This window comes from Micromys minutus, assembly GCF_963924665.1.
Source record: "Micromys minutus genome assembly, chromosome: 16".
Lineage (NCBI taxonomy): Eukaryota > Metazoa > Chordata > Mammalia > Rodentia > Muridae > Micromys > Micromys minutus.
Window position 1 is genome coordinate 11865241 of NC_137985.1, and position 25322 is coordinate 11890562.

The window sequence follows — 25322 nt, forward strand, 5'->3', positions numbered from 1 at the left end:
GGTAAATGATTTTGTTTGGGGGATATTCTCTATCATTCCTGGAACAATTTAAGTACCAGAAAATCCCTTAAGTGTGATATTTTATTGAATCTAAATACAGATCAGGCATTTAGCACTGAAATGTAGGTATGTCGTAGGCATAACATATACACAGATTTCTGATGACTTAATATGAAGTCCAAGATATCTCAATAAGTTTTGCATCTTGATTACATTTTAGATGACAATGTTTTGACACACGCATGGTTTGAATAAATGTATGACATACAGTAAACTTCTCCGAGGTTCTTTAATGTGCTACGAGATGATGTTACACCAGGTTTGACTATGGAGCTCGGCTGGCACAGTGTTTATCAAGCTTCCATGAAGCCTTGGGTTCTAGCTTTTGTTCTGTGAAAACCGAATATGGTGTGTACCCCAAATCTCAGTCCAGAGAGTGGAGGATGACAAGTTGGAAGTCACCTTAGACTATACAGGGAGTGTGAGGGCAACCTGGGCTACATAAGACCCTTCCTCAAAAATGAAAACAACGGAGCAAAGCAGAGCCCAGTAACAAAGACCCAAATGTGAACTGGAGCTGTGTCTGGATTGTGCTGTCTTAGGCAGCATGACTCTAGGTCTTGCGATATGTTAACCAGCGAATGCCCTTAAACTGTCCCGGCACAGATGTTTGAGAGACGCAGGGCTATTTATTTTTGTCATTAGCCTCTAGTGGGGAGCACTGCACACTTAGAAACACGAGGGGCATGCAGCATAGGGAGTAAACATGTACACCCACTGTGTGAGCGCCTCCAGGAGACACGGAACAGCTGCCGTCTCGTGTGCTGCAGTGGCTGAAATGGGGGAGTTCGTATGAGAGACGTGGAACATTCTGTCAGGTGACGAAAAGGACTTATTTTTTTCCAAGCGTATATTCTGGTTCCAAGATTATTTACTTCTAGTTATCCTTATTTGATAAAATGCAAATTTTGAAAAACAGATCTAAGACCCATCTGTTTCGTTAGAAACATGTCTGGTGCTCTGAAAGGAGCAGTGATTTCAACTGAACCGACAAACAGCAGACTCTCAACATTTGTGGGAAGAACAAGACAGGTCGAAGAAGCAGGGTGCGTGGTGCTTTTTCCAAAGAGAAATCTTGAATTACTTTTCAAAAATATTTTTTTATCAGGACAGCTGATAGTTTTTCTCTCAGACATGTTCCACAATAATTTAGTTTGGTTTTTAATATATGGGATTTGTGTGTGTGTGTGTGTGCGTGTGTGTGTGTGCGTGTGACATGAGAGTGCTTGTGTATATGTGGAGGCCAGGGCTGGACCTTGCGTAACTTCTATTGCTCTCTACCTTGACTTATTTTATCGAGACAGGGAGACTGGGTCTTTCACTGAACCTGAAGATCACAATTCTGCAAGACAGCCTGGCTAGCAAGGTCCCATGGGTGCTCTTGTCTGTCCCCACTGGCTCAGCCGACCGACAGGGAAAGGACTTGGAGGAGCCCAAAAGACCCCAAGTAGAGACGAAACACAAAGATCTTCAGTTCCTACAGCTTGAAATGAAGTCGAGGGCAGAGTATTTTGGGGGGACCCCACTTATTCATTGAGTATGATCCTGGGTCAGGCTACATCAGTGAGGATAGCAATGAAATGTATGCTTACATTGTCTTCAGACAGAAGCTAGGACCAGTGTCCCATCTCAGAGAAGGAGAGGGTCCTACTGGACCCAATAGTGTGCAGAGAGCTCTCACAGGTGGGTCACCAGCAGGCTGAATACTTGGAGACCCTGGCCAACCTCCAGGAAGAACAGGTCTGGTCTTAGACTGTGGTGAAACTAGAGAAGATGCCATCACTCTGACCTGTGTCTGGAGGGCTGCCTTGTTTCTTCAGCATCTAGTATTTTCAATATTCTCTGGCTTGTTCATTTACATCTGCATTCTAGATTCTGTATTTATGTCAGAATAATGTCTTTCTCCAGAAAGAGCTGGAGTGTAGAATGGAGACATAGGTCTCTCAGAAATGCCACTGGAAGCCTTGTGATTCCTGCCCTCCCAGACTCAGGGGAAGAGGAGATTCTGATGCAGATATTCCAGGAGAGCTCTGTAGGTGAGGCTGCAGCATGGATGGGGAGTCCTGCCCAGGACTAAGAAATGATCCTGGGAGTTGAAGAGCAGAAGCTACAGGGTAGAATATTTCAGAGAGACAGGTTCTGCCCAGATAGTGTGCTTTAGGATGGGGGAAATGAGAAAAGCTGAGAGATGGGAGAAGTGGATGGAGAAAGTGGTAGAAAGACACATCTGGTAGTGGCAAAGTTAGAGCAGAAGCAGAGAAAGGCTGGTGAGGATGTCTCAAATGTCTGAACGCACGCAGGTGAGGATGGGCTCAGCAGAGGCTGATTTCAAAGGCTGCTGGGTCCAAACCTCTCATTGCTAATGGCAAACAGTAGAAAGAAAGAATGTAAAAGCTGGCTTAAGGAAGACAAAGCTGGGTAAATACTTGTCAGCCTATCAATCTGATGATGACCTTCAGCTCTAGAAGACTGCTCAGCAGAGACCGGATCTGACGATCAGATACTGATGGTTGTCCAGAGGCCTGTGTGCTATAGTCCTAACCTCCAGTCTACAGGCCAGGTGGCTGGACCTTTGGGCAATGGGGTCCAGTGAGGACCTCAGCTTCCTCTTTCCCCTTTGCTCATGAGACATGAGGTTTTAGTCTACCCCATGCGCCATGATATTCTGCCCCACCATAGACCAGAAGTAACCAGGTCCCTCCAAAACCACGAGCCTAAAGGAAGGTTTAATCTTCCTGGATTACCTCGAGTGTTTTGTTACAGTGACGGGAAGCACACTAAGGTGGAGCAAACACTGAGAGCGCAGAAAGAGTAGCTCCAGGTCTGCCCCCAAGGTCTAACCATGCACGGAGGATAGGCGAGGAAGGGTGGTGGCTGGGTACTGCTGTGTGGGTTTCAGGCACAAAGGTTTGTGACTGCTGTTCCAGTGCAGGGGTAATGCTACACAGTCACTGTGCTGTTACAAGACTCCAGAGGCTAACATTCCCACTGGACCACTGGATTCACTCGGGTGAGAACCACTTAGAGAGGGAGGTCTGACTGGAGTCTGTGTGTGGCAAGGCCGTCCTGTAGCCTGGATCCCTGCCACGGCTGCATCGGTGCGGCCTGCTGGTGGTTGGAGGGGAGCTGGACGCGCAGACCCTTACCTGGCACTGCCTCTGGTACATCTTCAGTTCTTGCAGGAGCTTCTGGTTTTCATCCTGTAACTTGTTCCTGCTCAGTGCTATTTCACTCACCGCCGACTTTAACTTTTCGATGATGAGCTCATCTCTTTGGGTGGCTTCACAGGCGGGATCGGACTCACACACCAGGCGGGGGATCTCAGGGCTGCTGTCCTCTACGCACTGCTTTTTCCCGTTTAGCTGAATTTGGTAATTTTGTGCCTGTTTCTGAGAAATATGACCACCAGGTAAATGGGGTGAAGGATATCATATTTAAGCTTCCACAGAGACAAAGAATTAGCAAAGACCTTCTAGTATGACATTTGGCTTGTACTGACAAGTGTTATACTTGTTTCTAATCTCAACTTCAGATGATGTGAAGAGAAAATGCATCTGCATAACTCTGCAGTGAAGCTATAGGGAAGGGTAGGGGCCTGGAGGGGGAGAGGTCTTATTCTTCATTGAAGAAAATCTAGAAGCTATAAAAGAGAAAAATATTAATTACATATTAGTCAAAAATGTCTCTATGGTAAAGAAATGAAAACCAGGAGCAGACTGAGGAAAACATAATTGCCACTCGAAATTGTTTTTTGCAATTCTTACTATGTAAAATCTCTACACACCAACAGGAAAAGCAAGTGGCTCAAAGCCAAGTGCATGGAGCATGGGGGAATCACATGCAGGAGAGAAAGTGACAATGCTAACGTGTACATAAGAACATGCTTAGCCTTGCAGGTAGCTGGGGCATGGAAAACAAGCGGTACAGACGGATACTTTGCTTTGGGTTTGTCTTGGGTTTTTGTGAGTGTGAGTTTTGTACAGTGCAGGCTGGGCTCACACTCATGACCCGTGACCCCCACAGTGCAGGCTTCTAGTCGTTTGCCCAAACTGTCTAAAGATGTAACCACACCCAGAGGCTAAAGTCATGGTCACAAAGGGCTCAGATGGCCGTGCTGCCACCGGACCCATGATGGCTACTGTCCCTCTCAGTTCACATTTCCATGCGTAAGTAGACTCCGTACTGAATGGCAAGGATGGCCGTGATTAACCTCTGGGGTGCTTTTCATTTAGACAACAGTGATCGTTTACCTGAAACTGGTTGCACTTTTCAGATAGTAGCTTCTGCTGAGCGTCCAGTGACACCAGGTGGGTCTGATAGAGGATCTCCTGCTTGTCCCACTCCCTCGACTTCGCTCTGAACTCCTAATAAAATGGGGAGATGGTGAGCAAATATGAAGCTATTAGTCACTCAAAGTACAATAAACTTTCTTCTTTCATTACAAGAAAAAATAAGTCTATCTATTAGGGAAACAAACAAGAAATTGGTGGAATCGCACCTTAATTACTGCAGGTGCAGCGTCCTGCATCGAAACCACTTGGGACCAGGTAGTTTCATCTCAGATTTTGGGTTATTTGCATATTAAGAATGAGATGCCCTGCTGATGCCACCCAAGTTTTAACACGCACTTATCTGCTGCCCACACCTTGTGTGTCCTCTGCCAAAGAGTGGGCGTATGTGCTGTGTTTGATACACACATGCTGTGGCCTCCCATGGTCTCCTGTGCCACTTGTGGCATTGTGTGACTGCTCAAAAAGCCTGGGATTGGGGAACATTTGAGGATTTCAAATTTTCAGAATAGGTGTGCCTAACCTGTGTATTCCATTTTGAGGAAATTGTAGAATTTTTAACATACATAGAAATGCTGAACATTATTCAAAGCATAGATCGGTCACATGGCAAGGGTGAGCAGTAACAAGAGGGACTCAGACAACCTTTGCCCGTGCCTCAGACAGTTCCCTTTCTCTCTACGCTCAGTCACTGGACACATGCTTTCACTGCTTAAGAGGCGGGGTCAGGAGCTGCACAGATGGCTCAGTGATTAACAGCATGCACTGCTCTTTTGGAGGATGAGGGTTCAGTTTCCAGGACCTACGCCAGATCCAAGGGATCTGATACCTTTGGCCTCAGCAGGTACCAGCAGCATTCATATGCACACACCCTCCCCATAATTAAAAATAAAATAATTCCTTTGATAAAATGTCTGTTAATCAAGTTTTGTGAGCTCAGGCTTTGTGTCTCTTCTGGATCCATGCACTGAAGCCTAATGCTCATGGTAGTGAACCTGAAAGCTGGACCTCTGAGAGCGATTGAGTTATGAGTTAGATGAGGGCCCTTGTAGTAAAATATTAAGAAATACAGGGAGCAGGACAGACAAAGTAGTGCACATCTTTAATCTCAGCAGCTGGGAGGCAGAATCTGGTGGGTCTCTGAGTTCCAGGGCAGCCTGGGCTACAAAGAGAATCTTTGTTTTGAAAAATAAAAATAAAAAGAGAGGTGGGGAGAAGTATGAAGAGAAGGGAAGAGGGAGAGGGAAGAGGACAGACAGACAGACAGACAGAAAGACAGGGATCTGGGAAAGCATTTACTATGTAAGTATGAGGACCTGAGTTCAATCCCCACCCAGTGTATAAAAATTCTGGATAATGCATTGGTGCTCATTATAATCCCAATCTTCTGGAGAAACAGAGGCAGGAGGATCTCTGGGCTGGACATTCTAGCCAAATAGGGTTTCAGTGATAGATCCTATCTTTAAAGGGGGTGGGATGTAGAAAGAGATGAGGAAGACACCTATTTTGACTTATGGTTCTACATATGCACATCCTTATGGACACACATACTACCCCAACAAAGAGAAGACCGTCTTCTCATGTCCCCCTTTCCTGCTCTTCATGAGCCCAGAGGAGGCTCACCTCAGCATCTCATCCTGCTGGTCTTTGTCTAAGCTACCCAGTCTCTGAGTTCTGCTACAGCGGCCTGAGCTAAGATGGTGACTTTATTGGTCTCTCTGGCTTTCAAAGCTAGCTACCATGTATAGGGTGAAGCTAAAATCAGCTCACTTGGGGGAACAAGTGTCAGTTGGGGAAGAAAATGTGGGAGTATCTGGATTCAGCATGCCAGCTGCTCACGTGCCCATTCAGGTGATATGGTATAGAGCGTAAAGCTTTGCAGGCGCTTTTCCATGGGCTGCCTCTGCAGTGTGCCCTTCTGTCCAGACTGTAGCAAACAAGCACAGAGGACCGACGGCTCACGCTGTGCTTACAGTGCCTGGTGGACCAATTTTATGACTGACCCCTGCCCCACTCTTAAAAGAACAGCATGCACACATAAGCAAGCTATTTACAGCACATAAGCACAATGCAACGGTCACATAAAAGCCACAGGGATATTTTTCCTTCCATGTTCAGTTGGAACGTGGTGTGTTCTGCTGGAGTGTTTTAAAAATGGCTGCAGGCATTGGCTTGGGCTTTGTGTTGATTCCGAGAATGCAAACTGTGTCTTGCTTAGAATGAGAAAAACAGTGCTTTTCATATTTCCTACACAGAAATGATTTTGAAGAATATTTGGGGAAGTTTGCTTTTTTCTTTTAATATACAAGTCCTAATCAGTGAAGGAAGTCTGCACGTGAGGAAGACTTTATAGTAATTAAAGCAATCTGAAATTAAGTGGTGGTAACATCACACAACCCCCATCTACACGTATAAAATGTACCTTATGACAGACTCCATTTACTAGGGTAATAGAGATAATCCACTTAGTGTTATGGACTGACTCTGACGTTCAAGGATATAAGCATTAAGTAGCAAAGGGAACAATGACACATTTATAAAATTACACTTTAAACAGAACTGGGTAAAATTTAATAATCAATGTAAGTTAGATTTCAAGAATTTGATTTTAACATTTATGATGATGCTGTGAGAAAACCCATTAGTTTCTATGTTAACTTTGGGGATTGATGAAAGCTTTTTTAATTTAAAAAGAACTTTTTGAGGAAAATAGCAAAAAAAATAGAATAGGGTTGACTTTAACAGTAATTTATTTTTTGTTTTTGCCTTGTTTTGTTTCAGATAGGGTCTCAGTACTCTGCCCAAGCTCTTGAACTCAAGATCCTTCTGCTTTAGCTTCCCAGGTACTGAGATTAGAGATGCGATCCACTTGCCCGGTTTAGAAACTATCTTTTGGATAGTAAATACACTTAACCACAAATAATCTTAAAATAAATATTCTCTCAGTGTACTTTAGGGAAGGCAGTAGCATTAACCTTAGCTCATAAGAACTAAAACAGGTATAGATGAAGTCCAGGACGGCTAGACAGTACCACAGACTATCAGTGGGTACTGATCCCTTGGATAATCAGAGGCATTGCTTTTGAGGTTGGGCATCCAGCATGCTGTCTTCGGGAGTGGATGTTTGTACGGATGATGCAGACATCAGCCTTGTGGATCATCCAGCTCCCCAGTGGGGATTTTTATGGTGATAAAGTCTTCTTTGAATGACTTAGGTTGACAGGCCATGGTCACTAAAGGGAATGTTTCTGGTGATAACCAGAGTATTAAATCTTTTAAAGAGGAGGAGTCCCTCTTCTAAACACTGGGAAATGGTGTTTAGTGATGTGTGAGTGACTCTACAATTCACAAAATGATCTTAACTTTTCATTAGAATGTTTTATACTTACATAAAAGTACAGAGTAACCAAAACCACATGATCTAAACTCAATCTAACTGTCATGAAAAGTTTTAATTTCTCACTCTTATTTGTCCAAGTATTTTCAGAGAACTTTCTGCACTCATGCATTTTCACCCCTAAATGTGATTTATCTATCCGTATATTCATATCTATCTCTACCTATATACATCTCTCTATATCTATACATTTGTACCTATCTCTGTCTGTATACCTATCTTTCAACACACACACACACACACACACACACACACACACACACATGCACGCAGGCACATACACACACGTATGGTGTCTTCTGGAGTGTGTGTGTGTCTGTGTGCGTGCACACGTGCCTGTGCACATTGGAAAACCAAAGGGCAGGCCAGTTTCAGGTGTCATTCCTCAAAGCTGTCCACCTTGGTTTTTGACAGTATGTGTCACTTGGCCCAGAACTGAGTGACTAAAGCTAGGCTGGCTGGCCAGTGTGCGTAGGCACCATCTATTCAGTCCCCTTTGTGCTGGGATTTCACATGTGTACCCACACCCAGCTTTTACACTTAGATTCTAGAGCTTGAACCCAGGTCCTCATGCTTTTGAGAAAAGGACTTTATGAGTGGAGCTGTCCCCCGGCCTTATCAGCATAATTTACTGAAGGAAAGATGGAGGTTAGCACTGCCTAAGTGTCAGAGAGAGTGAAAGAGCGGTGCAGTCAATGTTCTGTGCTATAAGCCATAACGTTTCCCTACTGCGTGCACACAGTGTCCCCAGGGATAGTATGATACACGCTTGTCCCCAAGGACAGCATGCTGCATGTTCTGAGACAAGGACAGTCCGTCTTTTACATGCCCTTTTCAGATGGTTGTGTGAAAACAGCCATAGAGGATGCTTTGTAGTCATTCAAGTTATACCACATTTACTTAGAAAGCTTTGACATGAATAGAAACATATCCATGAGAATGTGGATGTCAGAAACATGTACCTAAATCTTGGTCCCCTTCAGAAGCTTACAAAGAACCAACCAGATAGATGAGCAGATAGTGTTCTGACCTTCATGGCAAGAAGTGGCAGGTTCCACGGAGCTGGTGCCTGAGCACCCCTGCACACCCAGGGCTCAACCATACCCCTTGAGGGCCTGGGAGTAGGCTTTAGGATTTCCTCGAGTGCTAGTCACTGGGTGGCACTTTATATCTGAAGAACTCTATCTTACCTAGAATGATGTAGAATCTGGGGCTTTGGACGGTGAGACCTAGGCTTTCTACTAAGCTGGCTAGTTCCATGGCTGTGGTCTCCACCTGCTAGTCTGTTGGGATGACCTTTCTGACAGCTTAGATCCCTAAACTGTCTCTGACATGGATTTTGGAGCAGAAGGAGTAAGAAAAAAGAACATGGAGATGAAGAAATAGGATGGAAGGGTGGGTAGTCCAGCGGGAGTAGGAAGATGAGAAAGGCTAGCGATCCCTAAACTGTCTCTGGCCTTCATTGGGAGGCACAGGGTGGCCCCGAGCTCATGAGTAATGAGATTGTTGGCTGGACATGGGCCACTGGCTGAGGACCTGAGAAAAATGAAAGAAACGGAATTGAGTAATACAAAGGTTAAGGAGAAAGTGACCCAAAGCAGCACCAGAGCCCAGCACTCCAGATGTCAGGGGCTCACAGAGACTGCACCTTCAGCATTCTCCACAGGGCTTCTCAAGAGTGCAGGAGAAAGACAGCTGCTTTGGGTTTTCTAAAGCCATGAAGTTGAAAGGCAGAGAAGAAGGATCTTGCTAGCAAACTGAACCTTTTCAGAGATGGACTTTAGAAGTTTTTGGTGACATGGGACAACTTAAATGGACGACCACTGTGCCTTTAAGGAGACAAAGCAAAGCAAAACAAAACCTGGGATTTCTGGTCTACTCTGAAACATTTAGTAGCTCATTGGGACTTAGTAACTAATAGTTAAATGGACATTAAAAGATTTATGATGTATTCAGTTTAACTGAGCCCAAGGGTGCCCTTCATTTTCCCTCAACAGCTGAAAAATCTTTGTACATTTTTTAGTTCTCTTAATATTTTTATAAGATATAATATAAATCAGTTATTCTTTTAATTCACAAATGCCCAAAACAGAACATGCATTGAGAGGCCATACTTAGTGCTGTATGCCTGGAAGCCAAGCCCACACCTGCCCATCTGTAGCAAACCACCTTAGGGACACAAGAAAGTGGGCGCGTGCACTCACCTCTAGTTTCTGATTCAAATTGCTCAGCTCAAAGGGCATTTCTTCTTTGTTGGAGACTTCCTTTTGGTGAATTTGATTTTGCTTCATCTGATGTAACCTCAGCTTTTCGAAGTTATTGGTTAGCTTAGAAAACTGCAGAGGCCAGGAGACAATGACAGTGACATAAAACTGGCTCCCACGCTATTTCTTTGTCACATAGTTCTTCAAAAACTTAAGTTATGATTGGAAAGTGCAGTGAAACTTAAATATTCCAGTTATGGAGGATGGGACCTGTTATTAAAACTCAGTTACTGAGGCTGAACAGGACTCTTCTTCTGTGTCTGTGGATCTGGGCCTTTGTTAACCGATGGCTCACCTGATGTTTGTTTTAACCATGTAGGCAGCAAAACTAACAGTTTTTCTAAAAGCACACATGGAATTTCCTTACCTTTACTTAATGTCATCTTGTGTGGGCAATTTTAATCTCAATAACACAGCTGGTGTGACATTGCTCACACTTTCACAGATGCCTACAGCACTGGATCGTAGCACCCGAGGAGGCTTCCGAGGGTGTGCCTATTCATTCTTTTCATGTTGAAATAAGTTTTTGTGGCTGCTGAGCTGCCGCCAGACCCTGAGTCCATCACTCTTGCTTCTTCTTCTGCGTTCTTCAGCCTTCCCTGGGCGTTTGCTGAAGTGCTGTCTATTCTATTGAATCGTCTTGGCAACACATCTGCCTTATGTTTTTAAACATATAACACACCATGGTTTTGTCTTTCCTTTTACTTTCAACATCCCTGTATAATCACTTCAGATTTGGGTTTGCCATCTTTGTGGGGGGATAGAGGTGGGGTGGGGGGAGGCAGGTGGAAAGCCAGGCTTGGTTGTCATAGGTCTTAGATGTTCTGGTTTCAGCTCAGAAAGTTTGTAATACAAGCTGCCTTCTAGTGTCACATGCCTGAATTACAGGCAAAATGTAGATCATTAGTTTGTAAGATCCTATCAGCTAAGTAAGTGGCTTCAAATATTTCCTATTCTATTCTTAATGGGTGAATCCCCTTTCTAGAAAACGTGCTTACAGAGGAACACTGAATTCTTCAGGATCCTTTAACTAGATTATTTTGTAGGAAATCTTTGCTTTGCAAGACAAGTTGCTGCTAAGAGTTCACAATGAAATCACCGTTTCTGTTGACTCATGTACTCACATACTATACTGCAGTGCTGAGCGGTTCCTGTCCTGTGGGACATCTGTGGTAGGAGACAAGATTGAGGAGAGCCTAATCGGGGCTGACAGTGATGGTGACAAGGAAGTCGGCACCCCTCTCATGGCACATGCACAAGTGTTGCCATTGATGAACAACCTATCAGTAACAAGATCTACTTGGTTCTTTCAGTTAATACTTCATAGTAGCAAACATCTGTATTTTAGGTTGCCATGGAAGCAAGCCTATCCCTATTAGGAAATAGCCACAGAAGAGAATTTTGGCTTTTGTTATTCTCATCACTAATAATGATAAGAAATTGCCTCTAGAGAAACAGAAAGTTAATTGTCTAGTACCCTGCCATACTAGTGAAGGCAGTGCAGACGGTATCTAAGCTGACAGTCTATTAAGAGAGACTAATTAGGACCTATAAGATAATGAAAGTCAGAGATAAACAGGCAAATAACACTCAGGAACATTTGCTTGTATATAAAACAAAAAATTTCAACATTAACACAAAATATGTACCAAAACATAAAGTTGCATTTAACAGATTCTCTTACTTGAGCTTTTAGGGTCTGTAGCTGTCCTTCATAGTTCTGAGTCATCACTAGATTACATTTTTCTAGACTGTCCAGCTTCTGTCGAAGTATCCCCACCTACATTAAAGACAAACTTTACGTTAGCTCTTTCTGAACTTGACCTTAAAGGAAATCGGAAAATGTGCGAAGGAGAAATGCTGTCCACAAGAAAGCGCCGTGGAGCCAAGAGCAAATGCTTGTCCTGCAGTTCTTAAAATGATGCTAATAACTGAGTTCACACAGCTGGCCCTCCCACAGGCTGTGCATCAGGGCAACATGGAAGTGTGCTTAACAAGATCCTTGTCACTGTTGCATTTGAAATGACGACCGAGAATTTACCTCACATCATGTGTCTGGGAGCCTGTGTATTGTTCCTCGTGTAAAACTTCTCCTAATGTAGAAAGATTTCCTGTTGGTTAGGTTCCATTCCTAATAATTTTAGGGGCTCTATGGGTAGTTGTTGTAATTTATAAGAACTAACATATTAATGAGAACATAAGAACATTTAGGAGTATTTGTTAAGAATTTGGATTATTTCCTTTAAAATGTCATTGTAGGCCCTTGTATATGCCAGGACCAGTGGACCCGCCTCTCCTGCAAAAGGAAACAGGAACCAACAGCCACATTTACCCTCGAAACACTGATCCCCAAGCCTTAAAACCAGTTCCATCCAGAAGTCAACAGAGATGGACGGTGGCTGATGAAAGCCTCTGCAATGATACGGTTGATGCTTCTCCCTGAAGGGTCGGACATGTACATCTGCATGTGCTTCAAGCCCAAGGCCTGTGCTCTCTCACCTTCCTCTGTGAGCACCCGGTCAGCACTGAGCAGCCATGGGAGGAGGCGTGCACACCTACCAGGATGTGCCCGTGCACATGCACGCTTTTACCCACAGACTCTCCTTTGGCAATTTATTCGTGATATGCTTTTTTATAAACAAAATATTTTCTAGCAGATTAGAAGCAGGGAATGCCCCTGAACTCTGCTGGAGGAAGACATTTGGTCACCAAAGCCAAAGCATTTTTACATTGTTTCCAATGCTATTTCACACGTATTGGAAACATCTGTTTACATGATTGGCAGAGCAGATGTGATTAAGTCTGTCTCCATCAGTAAGTGCCTGATTTAGTCTCTGCACTGATTTGATAGCATACACTTAACACCACATTTGCTGACAGAACTGTGACAGGTGAGTTTGGTACATGGGCAATTACTGACGTGTGCTCAGTACCTCCTGGCCTTTCTGGTCCAAGCAAGTCTGTGCGTTGGCCAATTCTTGATCCCGAAGATCTAAGCGTGTCTCTAAAGCCCGCATCTTCCTTTCCCAGTCCAGCTTCTTGTTGCTTACCATGATGTCGATTTGTTCCATCAGCTCCTGAAGCTCAGCTTCACAAGGCAAAGCTCTGGGAAAAGCAGCACAGGAGGTTTCATAAGAGAAGGAAGGGGCAGGACCCATTCCTCTGTTACCCTGTGCAGCATTCCTTCACTGGAGCACTTGGTTAAGAAGGAAGCCTCGAAGCTACTGCTAGGCTCTTAAATAAAGTGCATTTCTGAGCTGATAGTACTTGTCTCAGTTAGGATTCTGTTTCTGTGATGAAACATCACGACCAAGAAGCAAGTTGGGGAGGAAAGGGTTTATTTGGCTGACACTTCCACATTGCTGTTCATCCTTCAATGTAGTCAGGACCGAAACCCAAGCAAGGCAGAAGCTGGAGGCAGGAGCTGATGCCAAGGCCATGGGCAGTGCTTCTTTCTGGCTTGCTTCCTATGGCTCGCTCAGCCTGCTCTCTAATAGAGAAAGAACCACCAACCCAGAAATGGAACCATCCATAGTGGACTGTGCCCTCCCTGATCAATCACTAACTAAGAACATCCCTCCAGCTGGATCTTACGGAGGCATTTCCTCAATTGAGGTTCCCTCCTTTAAGGGTGTCTCTAGGTTGTGTCAAGTTGACATGAGACTAACCAACACAGTACATATACACTTATCTTAAAAAAATAAGTCACCCACTTATAATCCCAGACGCAAAAGGATTGCCCAGGACTATATAGTGAGTTCCAGACACTTAGCTCAAAAAAATAAAAGCCAGAATTGAAACCAAGCCAGTTCTAACAAGCAAACACCATCTTTTTAGAATACACCAATTCTAGGGGATATGGTAATTCTGAAAAATGCTAAGCACTTAGGGATCCAACAAGTGAAAACAGACACACAGAGACATCTGTCTTACTTCGAGGAGGTTGACAGGCACAGTGGGACATCAGTCAGGTGCAAGGTCTCATCTGCAGAGGGCCAGACACTGCTCTCAGCTTCCTACTTGTGGAGCCCTATGTGCAGGTCTTTTCTTTTTACAAGAACTGGCTTGAAATTTATGGTACTGACCACAATATTCCTCCAAATCCTGCATTTCTAGGATTACCTAGGCCATCTGAGCAATGCTGTCTCTTTAGTTTATTCATAAGACCTGATGTCAGAAAGGGGCTATGTACCAAGTGCATTTGGAAGCATCTCATGGTAGTCCTGGACTAAGACCCCAAAGGCTTTTTCAATTTTTGTTTAAAACTTAAACTCATGGAAAGGAAGTGTGTCAATTCTTTCACAGAGAATGTGACTAATCTTTAACTGGAGTCACGATGTTGAGAAGAACAGAACTATAACCTTGCATTTTCATTGTTTTTTCATAACTACTTGTATTACTCTTTAGTGTAAATAAGTTTTCTTTTCTTTGTTAGTGTAGGCTCTGAGAAAAAAAGAGCTGTGAGTTTTGTTCTTCACTATCTCACTATCACCCAGTGCAACGCTCCAGCACAGAGGGAGTGCTCCAGCATGTGGTGAGTGCTCCTGCATGTGGTGAGTACTCTAGTATGTGAGTATACCCTGTCATGCATCAAATGCTCAATTCTTTGGCATGTGGAAATGCAACATGTTAGGGGAATTAAAGTACTGGCCCAAAGTAGAGTGTGGAATAATGGAATCTACTCCACTGGTATTGTTAAGTTACTAAGTGAATGGCTTATGTCCCATCTATGTCTATGGTATGGTAAGTTAGAACACAGACTCCCAGGGTGGAAGAACTCACACAGAACACCTGACTCCCCTCTTGGTGCAGCATGTGCATTTTTTCCACATGAATTTCATAAGAGAGTTGTCTTCCACACAGCGCTGATCAGATTGAGTAGGCTTTTAAAAAGCTTGTGATTCAATAACAAATATTAAGTGATTCCTGCAGTTTGTCATCTATTTTGCAAAATCATCACAATGATGTCACCTAGCACAGGTCTGTTTCCCTGAAGAGGCAACTGTCAGTCTCTGAGATGAAGCAGTTTCAACAGAGAGGGTCAGAGGTGCTGTTTTCACAGTGACGTCTTTCCACTCTCTAGTCCTACTGTGATCCGAGGTCATCTGGATCTGAGCACAGATCATGGTGTCATCATGATGTGGGCTTAGTTCCAGTTGTGCACTGTCTTCCCAGTGTTCAGCATCAGGACCTGGAGATTCGAGTGAATGGTGGCCAGACATTGTGACAGCAGACTCTGCCCTGCATCGACCTCACCAGCCAGTTCAGGAGCCAAGCCACCAAGTCTGCTGTCTCCTCCCCAGAGGGTGGGATGTGGCCACTGGGCTTTGAGTTTTGTTTTGTTTTCTTTTCTTTTCTTTTCCAGCTATGAAACTAGAGAAAGCCAAGTATGTTCCTCAAACCAATCCCTTGGGATACCTCACTCCTAGTTATTCTTTCTCAAAACCTCTCTATGCCCATGGCCACAGCAGACCCAAAGTCTAGCCTCTTCTGCAAAGCTTTTCCATAGGCGGCCCTGCCTATCTGCAAACGAATGTGTGATGTTCAGTCTTCATTGTCAATATGACTAGACTGTCGGCTCACCTAGAGACACCGCTCTGGGTGGATCTGTGACTGTGTCATGAGGGAAGTTTAGCTGAAGAGGGATGATCTACCTTAAACGGGGGTCAGCTGACTGGACTGAGTAAGAGGGGGATTGGATCAAGAAAGCCCATGAGCACTGGCATTCATCTCCCTGCTTCCAGCTATAGCTGTACGACACCAGCTGCACTGTCTGACCCATTGTGATGAACGGAACCCCTTCAAACCACGAGACCAAGTAAACTTTCTTCCTTTGGTGGCTTGAATGAGAATGGCTTCCATAGGCTCATATGATTGGGCTGTGGTTGGAGGAGTGTCATGAAGGCAGGCTTTGAGGAATCTGAAGCTTCATCTCATCCCTACTTAGGTCTCTGTTCTTTTAGATCAAGATGTAATCACCTAGCTCTCACCATGGACTCTAAACCTCTGAAACCATAAGCCCAGTTAAAATTTATTTTGTAACTTATCCCAGTGTTTTACCATAGCAATAGAGAAGTAAGTAAGACACTTGCTTAGGCTGATTTTGACAGACATTTTGTCATGGAAAGTAGAAAAATAAATTATGCAGGAAATTGCTACTGAGGAGGCAATTGCTGTGGTTCCCTGATCTTGTGGTTCACAGGTCTTTAGGTCTGTTTCACACGATGGAATTTCCGGCTAGAGGAGACCTGGAATGCTGTATGCAGAGTTTAATGGCCATTCTAGAGGAACAAGAGAATGAAAGGGGACACACTGACAACGGAGGGCATGGTCTCCAGCAGCAGTTCTCAACCTGTGGGCCGAGACCCCTGCAGGGTCCTGTGTCACACATCTTGCTCCTGTGTATCAGATGTTTACATTGTGATTCTTAACAGTAACAAAATTACAGTCGGAAGTAGCAACAAGATAATGTTATGGTTGGGGACCATCACAACATGAGGAACTGCATCACAGCATCAGAAAGACTGAGGACCACTTCCCTAGAGGTTTCTATTGGCAACATGGCTATGTTCTATAGGGAACTGGCTTCTATTCTGCCCATGTCCTGAGAACTAGAGTGAGGCTTGTTTGCTGGAGAGAATTTCAGGACAGCCTGGATCCCACAGCTACTGCTTGCTGCTGATACACAGGGAGGTGTGATGGGGTTGGGGTTGCATGGGAAGCAGAAAGGCAGGAAAATGTGCATTTGGTGAGGAAAGGATTGGGATTTTAAAACTGCAGTCCTACTGAACTTAACATAAAAGTAAAGAGTGACAGTCTATTCTCTGTCTTGTAGCTCGGCATGGCTGGTCTCCATAACCTCATTTCTCCCCTCAGCACACCCAGCTATAATGTGTCAAGGATTCTTCTTTACTTCCTCTTACGGATCCTTTCAACATCCCCCTAAGTAGTTATTACTGTATCTCAATTTTAGAAGAGTTGACTGAGGAGCCCACAGAGAAGCGAAAGAAGCTCGTAGAGTCAGTCATCAGACGTGGGGACTGGGTGGGCTGTGTTTGCTTAAGGCATGCAAATTCAGTCTTTACTGTTGGGTTTCTCTGTGGGAACAGTTCAGTAGAAAAGACTCTGGGATCAGACTAGACCCCTCTGCATTAACCCTTTGCCTGGAGAAGACAAAGGGCCTGTGTGGTGACGGGGTGGTTGGGGATTAGGTGTCAGTCAGGTTTTAACATCTAGAAAAGCAGGAAGAAGGGCACAGAAACCTGATGATTTCAGTGGTGTGGGCAGCAAAGGTCAGCTGGGTGGGGTGCAGCGGGAAGGGATGAGGTTGTGTTTAGACCTAAGGCATGGGCCTTAGCTAGTTTTTCAGTTGTGCTGTCTGAGTTTTGAAGTTGCACAGCGTGGGTTTCTTTTCTTGTTTCTTTCTTTCTTTTCTTTTTTCTTTTTTCTTTTTTTTCCCAGCGTGGGTTTCTTGTGCATTCTAGGTATTACCCTCGTGTGAGATAAGTAATTTCCAAATACATTTGCCTGTCCTGTTGGCTGCTGCCTTTGGTCTGCTAGCTGCCTGTATTTTGTTCCTTGGCCGCTGTGTTCTGTTGATTGTGTCTGTTGGTTGCTAGGAAGAAACTCTTTAGTTTGGATGGAATCTCATCTGTTAATTTCTGTTTTTGTTTTCTGTCTTCAGGGTTCTATAAAAAATTCACTGCCAAGGTCAAGGACCCTAAGTTTTTCTCCTGTGTCTTTTACTAGTAGTTTTCAAGTTTGGGGTCTCACATTTCAGACTTGAATCTAGTCTGAGCTGTGGTTTGTGTTTGGTGAGATGTAGCTTCTTTCTTTATGTAGCTATCCAGCCTGCCCAGCAGTTCGGTCAAAGGATTGTCCTTTCCCATTTTTCTAGTGACTTGTAAAAGTTCAGCTGGTCCTGAGCCCATGGGCTTATTTCTGGACTTTGTTCCGCTTCCTTGGTCTGCGCGCGAGTCTGTCTTTATGCCGGTGCCATGCATGGCTGGCTCTCACTGTGTTCCCGGATATAATGACCGGAGCGGTACTTTCTGCCCAGGGCTGCTCTGTCTATCTGGGTCTCACCACAGTGAGAACAGCTATTGTCAAAAGGAAGAGAGCAAGTGATAAGATGAGCAAGAGGAACCTTTGAGTAGCATTGGTGGGAATATCAATGAATGTATCCACCGTGGATGTTTCTAAATACAAAGTAGACCTGCTCTATGATCCAGCAACCCCGCTGCAGCTTTTACACCTGAGATGAACTAAGTTTACATGTGGAAAAGGCACCCACAACCCAAATTTATTACAATTTACAAGAGCCAGGATATAGACTCAAACCAAATGTCTACTAGCAGGTGGCAAAGAGAAGGGGGCACAAAGGCCCAGTGGAGAAATTCAGTAATACAACTATGCAGTCCTGACACTCGTGAACACATGAATGGAGTGAGTTTTCACAGACAGATAGACAGACCGAAGGCAGACACCATGGATTCCTGTACCCTTGGAGCAGCAGTTTTCACAGATGTTGATGGCATGACCATTGCCAGACTGGGGGAGAGAGGATGAGACAGAGACTCGGACTGCAGACAGCAGAGCTCCGGTGCCCTGTGGCACACAGCACCGTGAGGATGACCACTGGTGCACAAGGACTGACTAATCAAGCTTCTGTTTGCCTGTCAGAAAGGACAGACATCCTAATCACAATCACCAGCTTCGGCTCAGTTGAAGTACTACTTTGTGTGTACAGGGCTCAGTTCCTCAATTGTACCTCCCAGGAATATACAAATGTCATTTGTGAACATGTAAATGGGAAATAAAAATGGGGTTCATAGAAGACATGTCTTCTGCATGTATCTGGACGTGACCAGGGTGATGCAGCGGCTGCTGGATTCTTCCCTCTAAGCCGTGAAGCACAGACTTCTGTTTGGGCTCCTCTGTGTTGGGACTGCTTTGCCTGTGTCTCACTGTGCTGCTCAGGCTGGCTCAGAACTCTGGATACAGCTCGGGATGGCCTTAAAAGGACAGCAACTTTTGCCTCAGTCTCCCAAATCCTGGGATTGAGCAACTACTTCATTTTTTTCTCTAAGGAGGCCCTCGTGGGAGAAGAGAGTCAGGGAGAGAGTGTATCTTTTCAGCAGACACAGAATCATCTGAAAACAGGTTTTCAAGGTTAGCGAGCAATCTCAGGAGCCCTTACCTTTTTCAAAATCTCTTAAGAAAACTTGCTCTGAAACAAATTAATTTGTAATTCGGCCTTTCAAAGGTGGCTCACATCAGGTACTGCTACACATGAGACACAGATGCAGGCAAAGGGGCTGTGGAGGTGACCCAGAACCTGTCCACCATGACCCCGTAAGCTCACAATGGCCAGCATGGCTCCTCTTCACCAGGACAACAGAAGTGCTGTTCTTCATGGTTCCCTCGCTGAAAACTGTTATTGAAGTGTGGATGAGCTTTTCCTTAGACGTGTTCCTCCTTCCACATGGCTGTTTTCCATTGCCTTCGGTGTTTCCTGAGTCAGCAGTAGTCAGTGCTGATTCCCACACTGAGTGTGGTGGGGCTCATTGTCCACCCAGTTTTCTCGTCACTGTCGAGAAGCTTAATGGATGTGGACGCACTATAAACCTTGTTCTGAAGGAGGGGTGCAGGAGTGTGTGAGCATTTGAACTGACAGTGAAAGGGAACCCTCAACAGAGATGAAATGCTCTATGACATTTCAGGGTCCTCACTGACAGGAAAACCTCAAGTATCACCTTTATTTTTCTCTGAATGGGGGATGATATGTTACAATGTACACATCACAGATGTCCTCTGTGATGACCTTCCACATCGTGAGCTACCTTTAAATGAACAAGACATGGGGTGAGCACAGACAGGGAGGTGAGCAGACAGAGAACAGACAGGGAGTGTATGTTGGAAGAGTTCTTGAGCTTGCAGCTTCCATAACTGAGGTAAACAGACCTCTGTTCCTTATAAACTGTCCAGCTTTGTCTATATTGTTATAGCAATAGAGAAGGGACAATATCTACCCTTTCATTCTTACATATTCATAGTTTTTATGGTATTTGGAATAATAATTTCTTAGCACATGGGGTCTTCAACACTGAAGTGGGGCCTCGGTGTCATTGCTGCTCAAAGCATCTCCCCAATTTTGCCATTCTAAGAACATGTACGTACGTGTCTCCTGAGACTGGCTTGAAGTGAAATCTGGACAGCCCTGGGCTGTGGGTAATTGGATCATCTGTTCTTTCTGAACTGGTGGTTTTGTTGACTGACCAATGATTTTCTGTTCTTGATCCACTTTAAGGATCAAGTAAGTTGATCAGTCAAGGTGGGTGTTTGCCTGTCATTGATCACTATAGGGAAGGTTTGGAAGGGATTTGCATGACAGAGCTCACTCCCGGGCTTTGTTCTGTCTCCACTGCATTGTCATGCTTAGCAAGAGGAGCCCAAGCCAGCTCCTCTCTGAGTTTGTGGGAACAACAGCAAACACCCCTGTTAACGCAAAGCCCAGGCTACCTAAGCAATGTCACCTTCACAGGACCCCCAGGCTCTGGTCAGGAAGCTCTTGCTGATGGCTGCATGTCCCACACATTTCTGCTTGTCTCGTATTCTATAATTTTTCGCACCATCCTGCATCTACCTAATTTTGAACTCTTAACTTCCTCTCCTTCAGTCTTCTGTATATGGGGTTTATGCTGCTCTGCTGACTTTGACATCACTTCCTGACTTTGACATCACTTCCTGCGTGAGATGCTCTTCCAGTCCTTGTGGTGTGACAGGAGATGCACACTGCTGTCACTGGGTTAAGTTCAGCTCCTGTTGGTTCTTGGTCACCCTTGGTCTGCCCTTTCTTTACTAACTCTGTTACTAGCTTTTCCTCTTTCTGTTGACTTTGGTGGAAGAAAGGCATGGCTTTGTCATTAGCTGCTATCCAATGAGATCACTCCTTTCTTCAGAGGCGAGGATTCCTGAGGCTGTTCACATTGCTAAGCTTCCTGTGCCAGGTGCACTGACTAGAGTCTCTCAACTGGTCTAGGGAGCTGAACATGCTTAAAAGCTAGGTCAGGTTAGATGTGCCTGGTGCCAGTGTTTATGGTTAGGTCTGCATACCTCAGGTCTCTCGTCTTTAACCTAACGAGTGACCAATATACCCAACAGTGCCCTCTAAAAAGTGCAAGCAAATGTATTTTGTGTGGTGGTACTTCTTAATCTTTTTATTATATTGTTTCAAAGGCATTTGCCTTCCTTTCTGCCCTCCTTTTGTCTTTCAAAGTCACTAATTCAGTCCATGAAATCAACCCCATGCTAGCGTTGAGTCTACCTTCACCACACCACACACCAGGAACACTTATCTCTTTTTCCATTTGTTATTCACTAAAGACACAAGAAATGAGAGGAACTTGTTAAATGAGACTATTCTGATGAGAATTGGATATTAGGGGGCCGTACTGAGCAGTGTGGGGAGAGCGGGAAAGTAAGGTCTAGGCAAGGGTTGTATGGTCTGGGCCAGGAAGGTGTGGTCTAGGCCAGGAAGGTGTGGTCTAGGCCAGGAAGGTGTGGTCTAGGCCAGGAAGGTGTGGTCTAGGCCAGGAAGGTGTGGTCTGGGCCAGGAAGATGTGGTCTGGACAGGAAGGTGTGGTCTGGGCCAGGAAGGTTTGGTCTGGGCCAGGAAGGTGTGGTCTAGGCCAGGAAGGTGTGGTCTGGGCCAGGAAGGTGTGGTCTGGGCCAGGAAGGTGTGGTCTGGACAGGAAGGTGTGGTCTGGGCCAGGAAGGTGTGGTCTGGACAGGAAGGTGTGGTCTGGACAGGAAGGTGTGGTCTAGGCCAGGAAGGTGTGGTCTGGACAGGAAGGTGTGGTCTAGGCCAGGAAAGTGTGGTCTGGACCAGGAAGGTGTGGTCTGGGTCAGGAAGGTGTGGTCTGGACAGGAAAGTGTGGTCTAGGCCAGGAAGGTGTGGTCTGAACAGGAAGGTGTGGTCTAGGCCAGGAAGGTGTGGTCTGGGCCAGGAAGGTGTGGTCTGGGCCAGGAAGGTGTGGTCTAGACCAGGAAGGTGTGGTCTGGGCCAGGAAGGTGTGGTCTAGGCCAGGAATGTGTGGTCTGGGCCAGAAAGGTGTGGTCTGGGCCAGAAAGGTGTGGTCTGGGCCAGGAAAGTGTGGTCTGGACCAGGAAGATGTAGTCTAGGCCAGGAAGGTGTGGTCTAGGCCAGGAAGGTGTGGTCTAGGCCAGGAAGGTGTGGTCTAGGCCAGGAAGGTGTGGTCTGGGCCAGAAAGGTGTAGTCTGGGCCAGGAAGGTGTGGTCTAGGCCAGGAAGGTGTGGTCTAGGCCAGGAAGGTGTGGTCTAGGCCAGGAAAGTGTGGTCTGGACCAGGAAGATGTAGTCTAGGCCAGGAAGGTGTGGTCTAGGCCAGGAAGGTGTGGTCTGGGCCAGGAAGGTGTGGTCTGGGCCAGGAAGGTGTGGTCTAGGCCAGGAAGGTATAGTCTAGGCCAGGAAGGTGTAATCTGGGCCAGGAAGGTGTGGTCTAGGCCAGGAAGGTGTGGTCTAGGCCAGGAAGGTGTGGTCTAGGCTAGCTGGAAGCCACTGCAGTGGAAAAGAATTTTCAATTATAGGAAGAGAACACTGTTACTGTTCATTATGGTCCTGCTGTAGGGTCTTAGATCAGAAAAATCGGAATTTCCTTTTACCAACTTTAAATAAAACTGTATTTAAACTATCACAAAACGATCAACTAAAGCTGTGACTCTGTGTTTTTTTGGGGGGGGCAGGGAGAAGGACCCTTGAGGGTTAAAAGAGGGTGATTAGGTGGGACTGGGCAGGCTGGGGGAGCACCCTCAAGAGGCAGGGGATTGGGGAGGCGATGGGGGTTGTGGAGGGGAACTGAGACAGAGGATAACATTTGAAATGTAAATAAATAAAATAACCAATAAAAATATGAAAATAAAAACCACACAGAAAAAGCCGTGTTGGGAGGGGTTTTAGAATCCAGGTAGGAGGCTGCTCTTTACTAAGCAATCTAACTCAGTTCTCTGGAAGATAAGAAGAGTTTGTCCACAGAGAACGAGGCTTTGGACAAAGGTGGATGAACCCACAAAGTTTGCCCCTTTTGCAAGTCTTACTAACATGAGGCAAAAGGATATTTTTCATCTGAAGCATTAAACCTACAAAGGCAAAATTAATGGGAGGCAAGTTGCAACTTGGGATGGTTATTACTGGCTGCCACCTTTTCATGATCTAGAATCACCTGGGAGACGTGCTTTGGGGCACAACTGTGATGGGGTTTCTGGAGGAAAGACCCACCATAAGTGTGGTTGGCTATGGCTCCATTATATATTGAAAAAACTGACAGGCTGAAAACTCACTGAATCAGCCTAATGAGCTGAGCATCGACAGCTCAGCCCTCAGTGCTCTGTGGAGGCGATGGAGACCCTCTACCTGCTAACCATGAATGTGGAGGTGATGGAGACCCTCTACCCGCTAACCATGAATGTGGAAGTGATGGAGACCCTCTACCCGCTAACCATGAATGTGGAGGTGATGGAGACCGTCTACCTGCTAACCATGAATGTGGAGGTGATGGAGACCCTCTACCCGCTAACCATGAATGTGGAGGCGATGGAGACCCTCTACCCTCATGCCTGCACCACTAACCATGAATTCGAGCTCATTAGCGTTGTGGAGTGAATCCACAGATTACTAGTCTAGAGAAAATAACCAGATTACAAATTAGAGGATGGTTTCTCCTATCCTCTTTACAGCCTCACAGAGGCATTAAAGTGATTGGGCAAGCTGAGCAATCCTGAGTCTAGCACCAACTATATATGGAATTTCCAAACAATAGCTAGACATATGCTGCCCATCTGGAGAGCACATTTCTGAGCTGTTTTTACAACTTACGTGCAAATGAGTTCTGGCCAAGGTTAGTAAACACGGGGAAGCCCGACATCTCTAGGCAGACTCCTAGAAGGAAACTCTTTCCTGCCCTTGTTTCCAGCACACTACGACCACTACCAGGATGAAAGGCAAACAGTCACCATGCTGGAGCTGGAACAGGAACAACCACTTTGGGTGTAGAGAGGAAACCACTCACCCTGATACAGAGATGAGTTTCCATGTTACTTAAGGCTGTGCATTTGGTGTTCGTGTGTGTGTGTGTGTGTGTGTGTGTGTGTGTATGTGTGTGTTTCAGGGGCTCCAGCTCTACTGTAATGGGCTGCTTTCTTGTTTCGTATAAGGGCTATGGCCAGGAGGCAGGGCTCAAAATGTAGTCTTAGTTGTTCATGCTTCTCTACTTCCTTTACTCCATGTCAGAGTCACAGGCAGAGCAGAGTCGCTGGAAATGAGATGCTAGAGTTGGGACTAGTGTCAAAAGCAGCCACACTCAGGACTGGGCTCTGAAGTTCCTCTGCTGCCTCAGTCTGAGTTCAGAAGAGGCCAGATGTCTAGTGAGCTCTTCATGGTGCTGATGCAGGAGAAGAAGCAAGACAAATCACTGTGAAATGGAATTTAATCCATTTCCTACCACAGCGGATGTTTTCTAAGCCCCATTCTAGAATACCCGATTCTTGGGCTACAGAAATATACGCATGGGGGGGCTGTGTTTAAATGTTGAGGAAATGTGGCTAGTCTTAAGAGCAGGAGCAGGGAAATATCACATCACAGCAAGAAAAGAGCAAGCTGGCCGGGAAGTGCTGTGCCATGGACATGTTAAAGGGTGAGGAAGCCAGCGTGGGTCTCGAACCTATAATGCCAGCTTATCAGTTGGGAAGTGGTGTCTTCCAGGTACAGACTCAACATCCGAAAGACTCACACAAATAGATACCTCATGACTTACTTGAGATTTTCCCAGTCTATTTACTGCCTCCCAAACTATCACATCCTTTTAACAATTCGTGTCAGAGCTCTCTCACTTCCTCCAGGACTTCTGGGCATAAAGATGAGCTAATTAAGTAGAATTTCTGCAGCACTTACCCTGCTGTCGAATGGGCTTGGTTCTCCATGCCAAGATACGTCTACATCTGGCTTGGTGCTTCTTGATATTTAATCTGTGTGGAGGAAAATTATTTAGAATTATAAAATATTTACACTTATTAATATAAGATAGGATATTTTTGCTGTTGGCAAGCCATTTAGTATGGGTTCTCTGAGCATGCAAAGGCCCACAGTGGAGCAAGGGTGGGGTTTCTTTGGCTTGAGGCTTCCACACAAAGAGGAATACTGGCTCAGCATTTGTTTGCAAACTGTAGTACTGGCTGCAACCGGTAAGCATTCCTCCTTAACTCTGAGGCAGCTAGGTGTCTGTAGCCTTGCTAAGTCC

General features: G+C 45.3%; 1 protein-coding gene across 5 annotated transcripts in view; it reads right to left on the bottom strand.

Annotated features, from left to right (window-relative positions):
- The window catches only part of DEUP1 (deuterosome assembly protein 1), a gene marked incomplete at both ends in the record, with an annotated part of 58844 nt that extends 33839 nt beyond the window's left edge, over positions 1 to 25005 (bottom strand). For 4 of the 5 annotated variants that reach the window (XM_080929870.1, XM_080929869.1, XM_080929867.1 and 1 more), the window contains 6 exons: positions 3207 to 3449; positions 4311 to 4424; positions 9951 to 10082; positions 11695 to 11790; positions 12944 to 13115; positions 24977 to 25005. In XM_080929870.1, the coding sequence (XP_080785996.1) occupies positions 3207 to 3449; positions 4311 to 4424; positions 9951 to 10082; positions 11695 to 11790; positions 12944 to 13115; positions 24977 to 25005 (786 nt within the window). The remainder of the gene's footprint in view (positions 1 to 3206; positions 3450 to 4310; positions 4425 to 9950; positions 10083 to 11694; positions 11791 to 12943; positions 13116 to 24976) is intronic. The other variant, XM_080929868.1, reaches the window with a different exon arrangement.
- Positions 25006 to 25322: the final 317 nt, after the last annotated feature.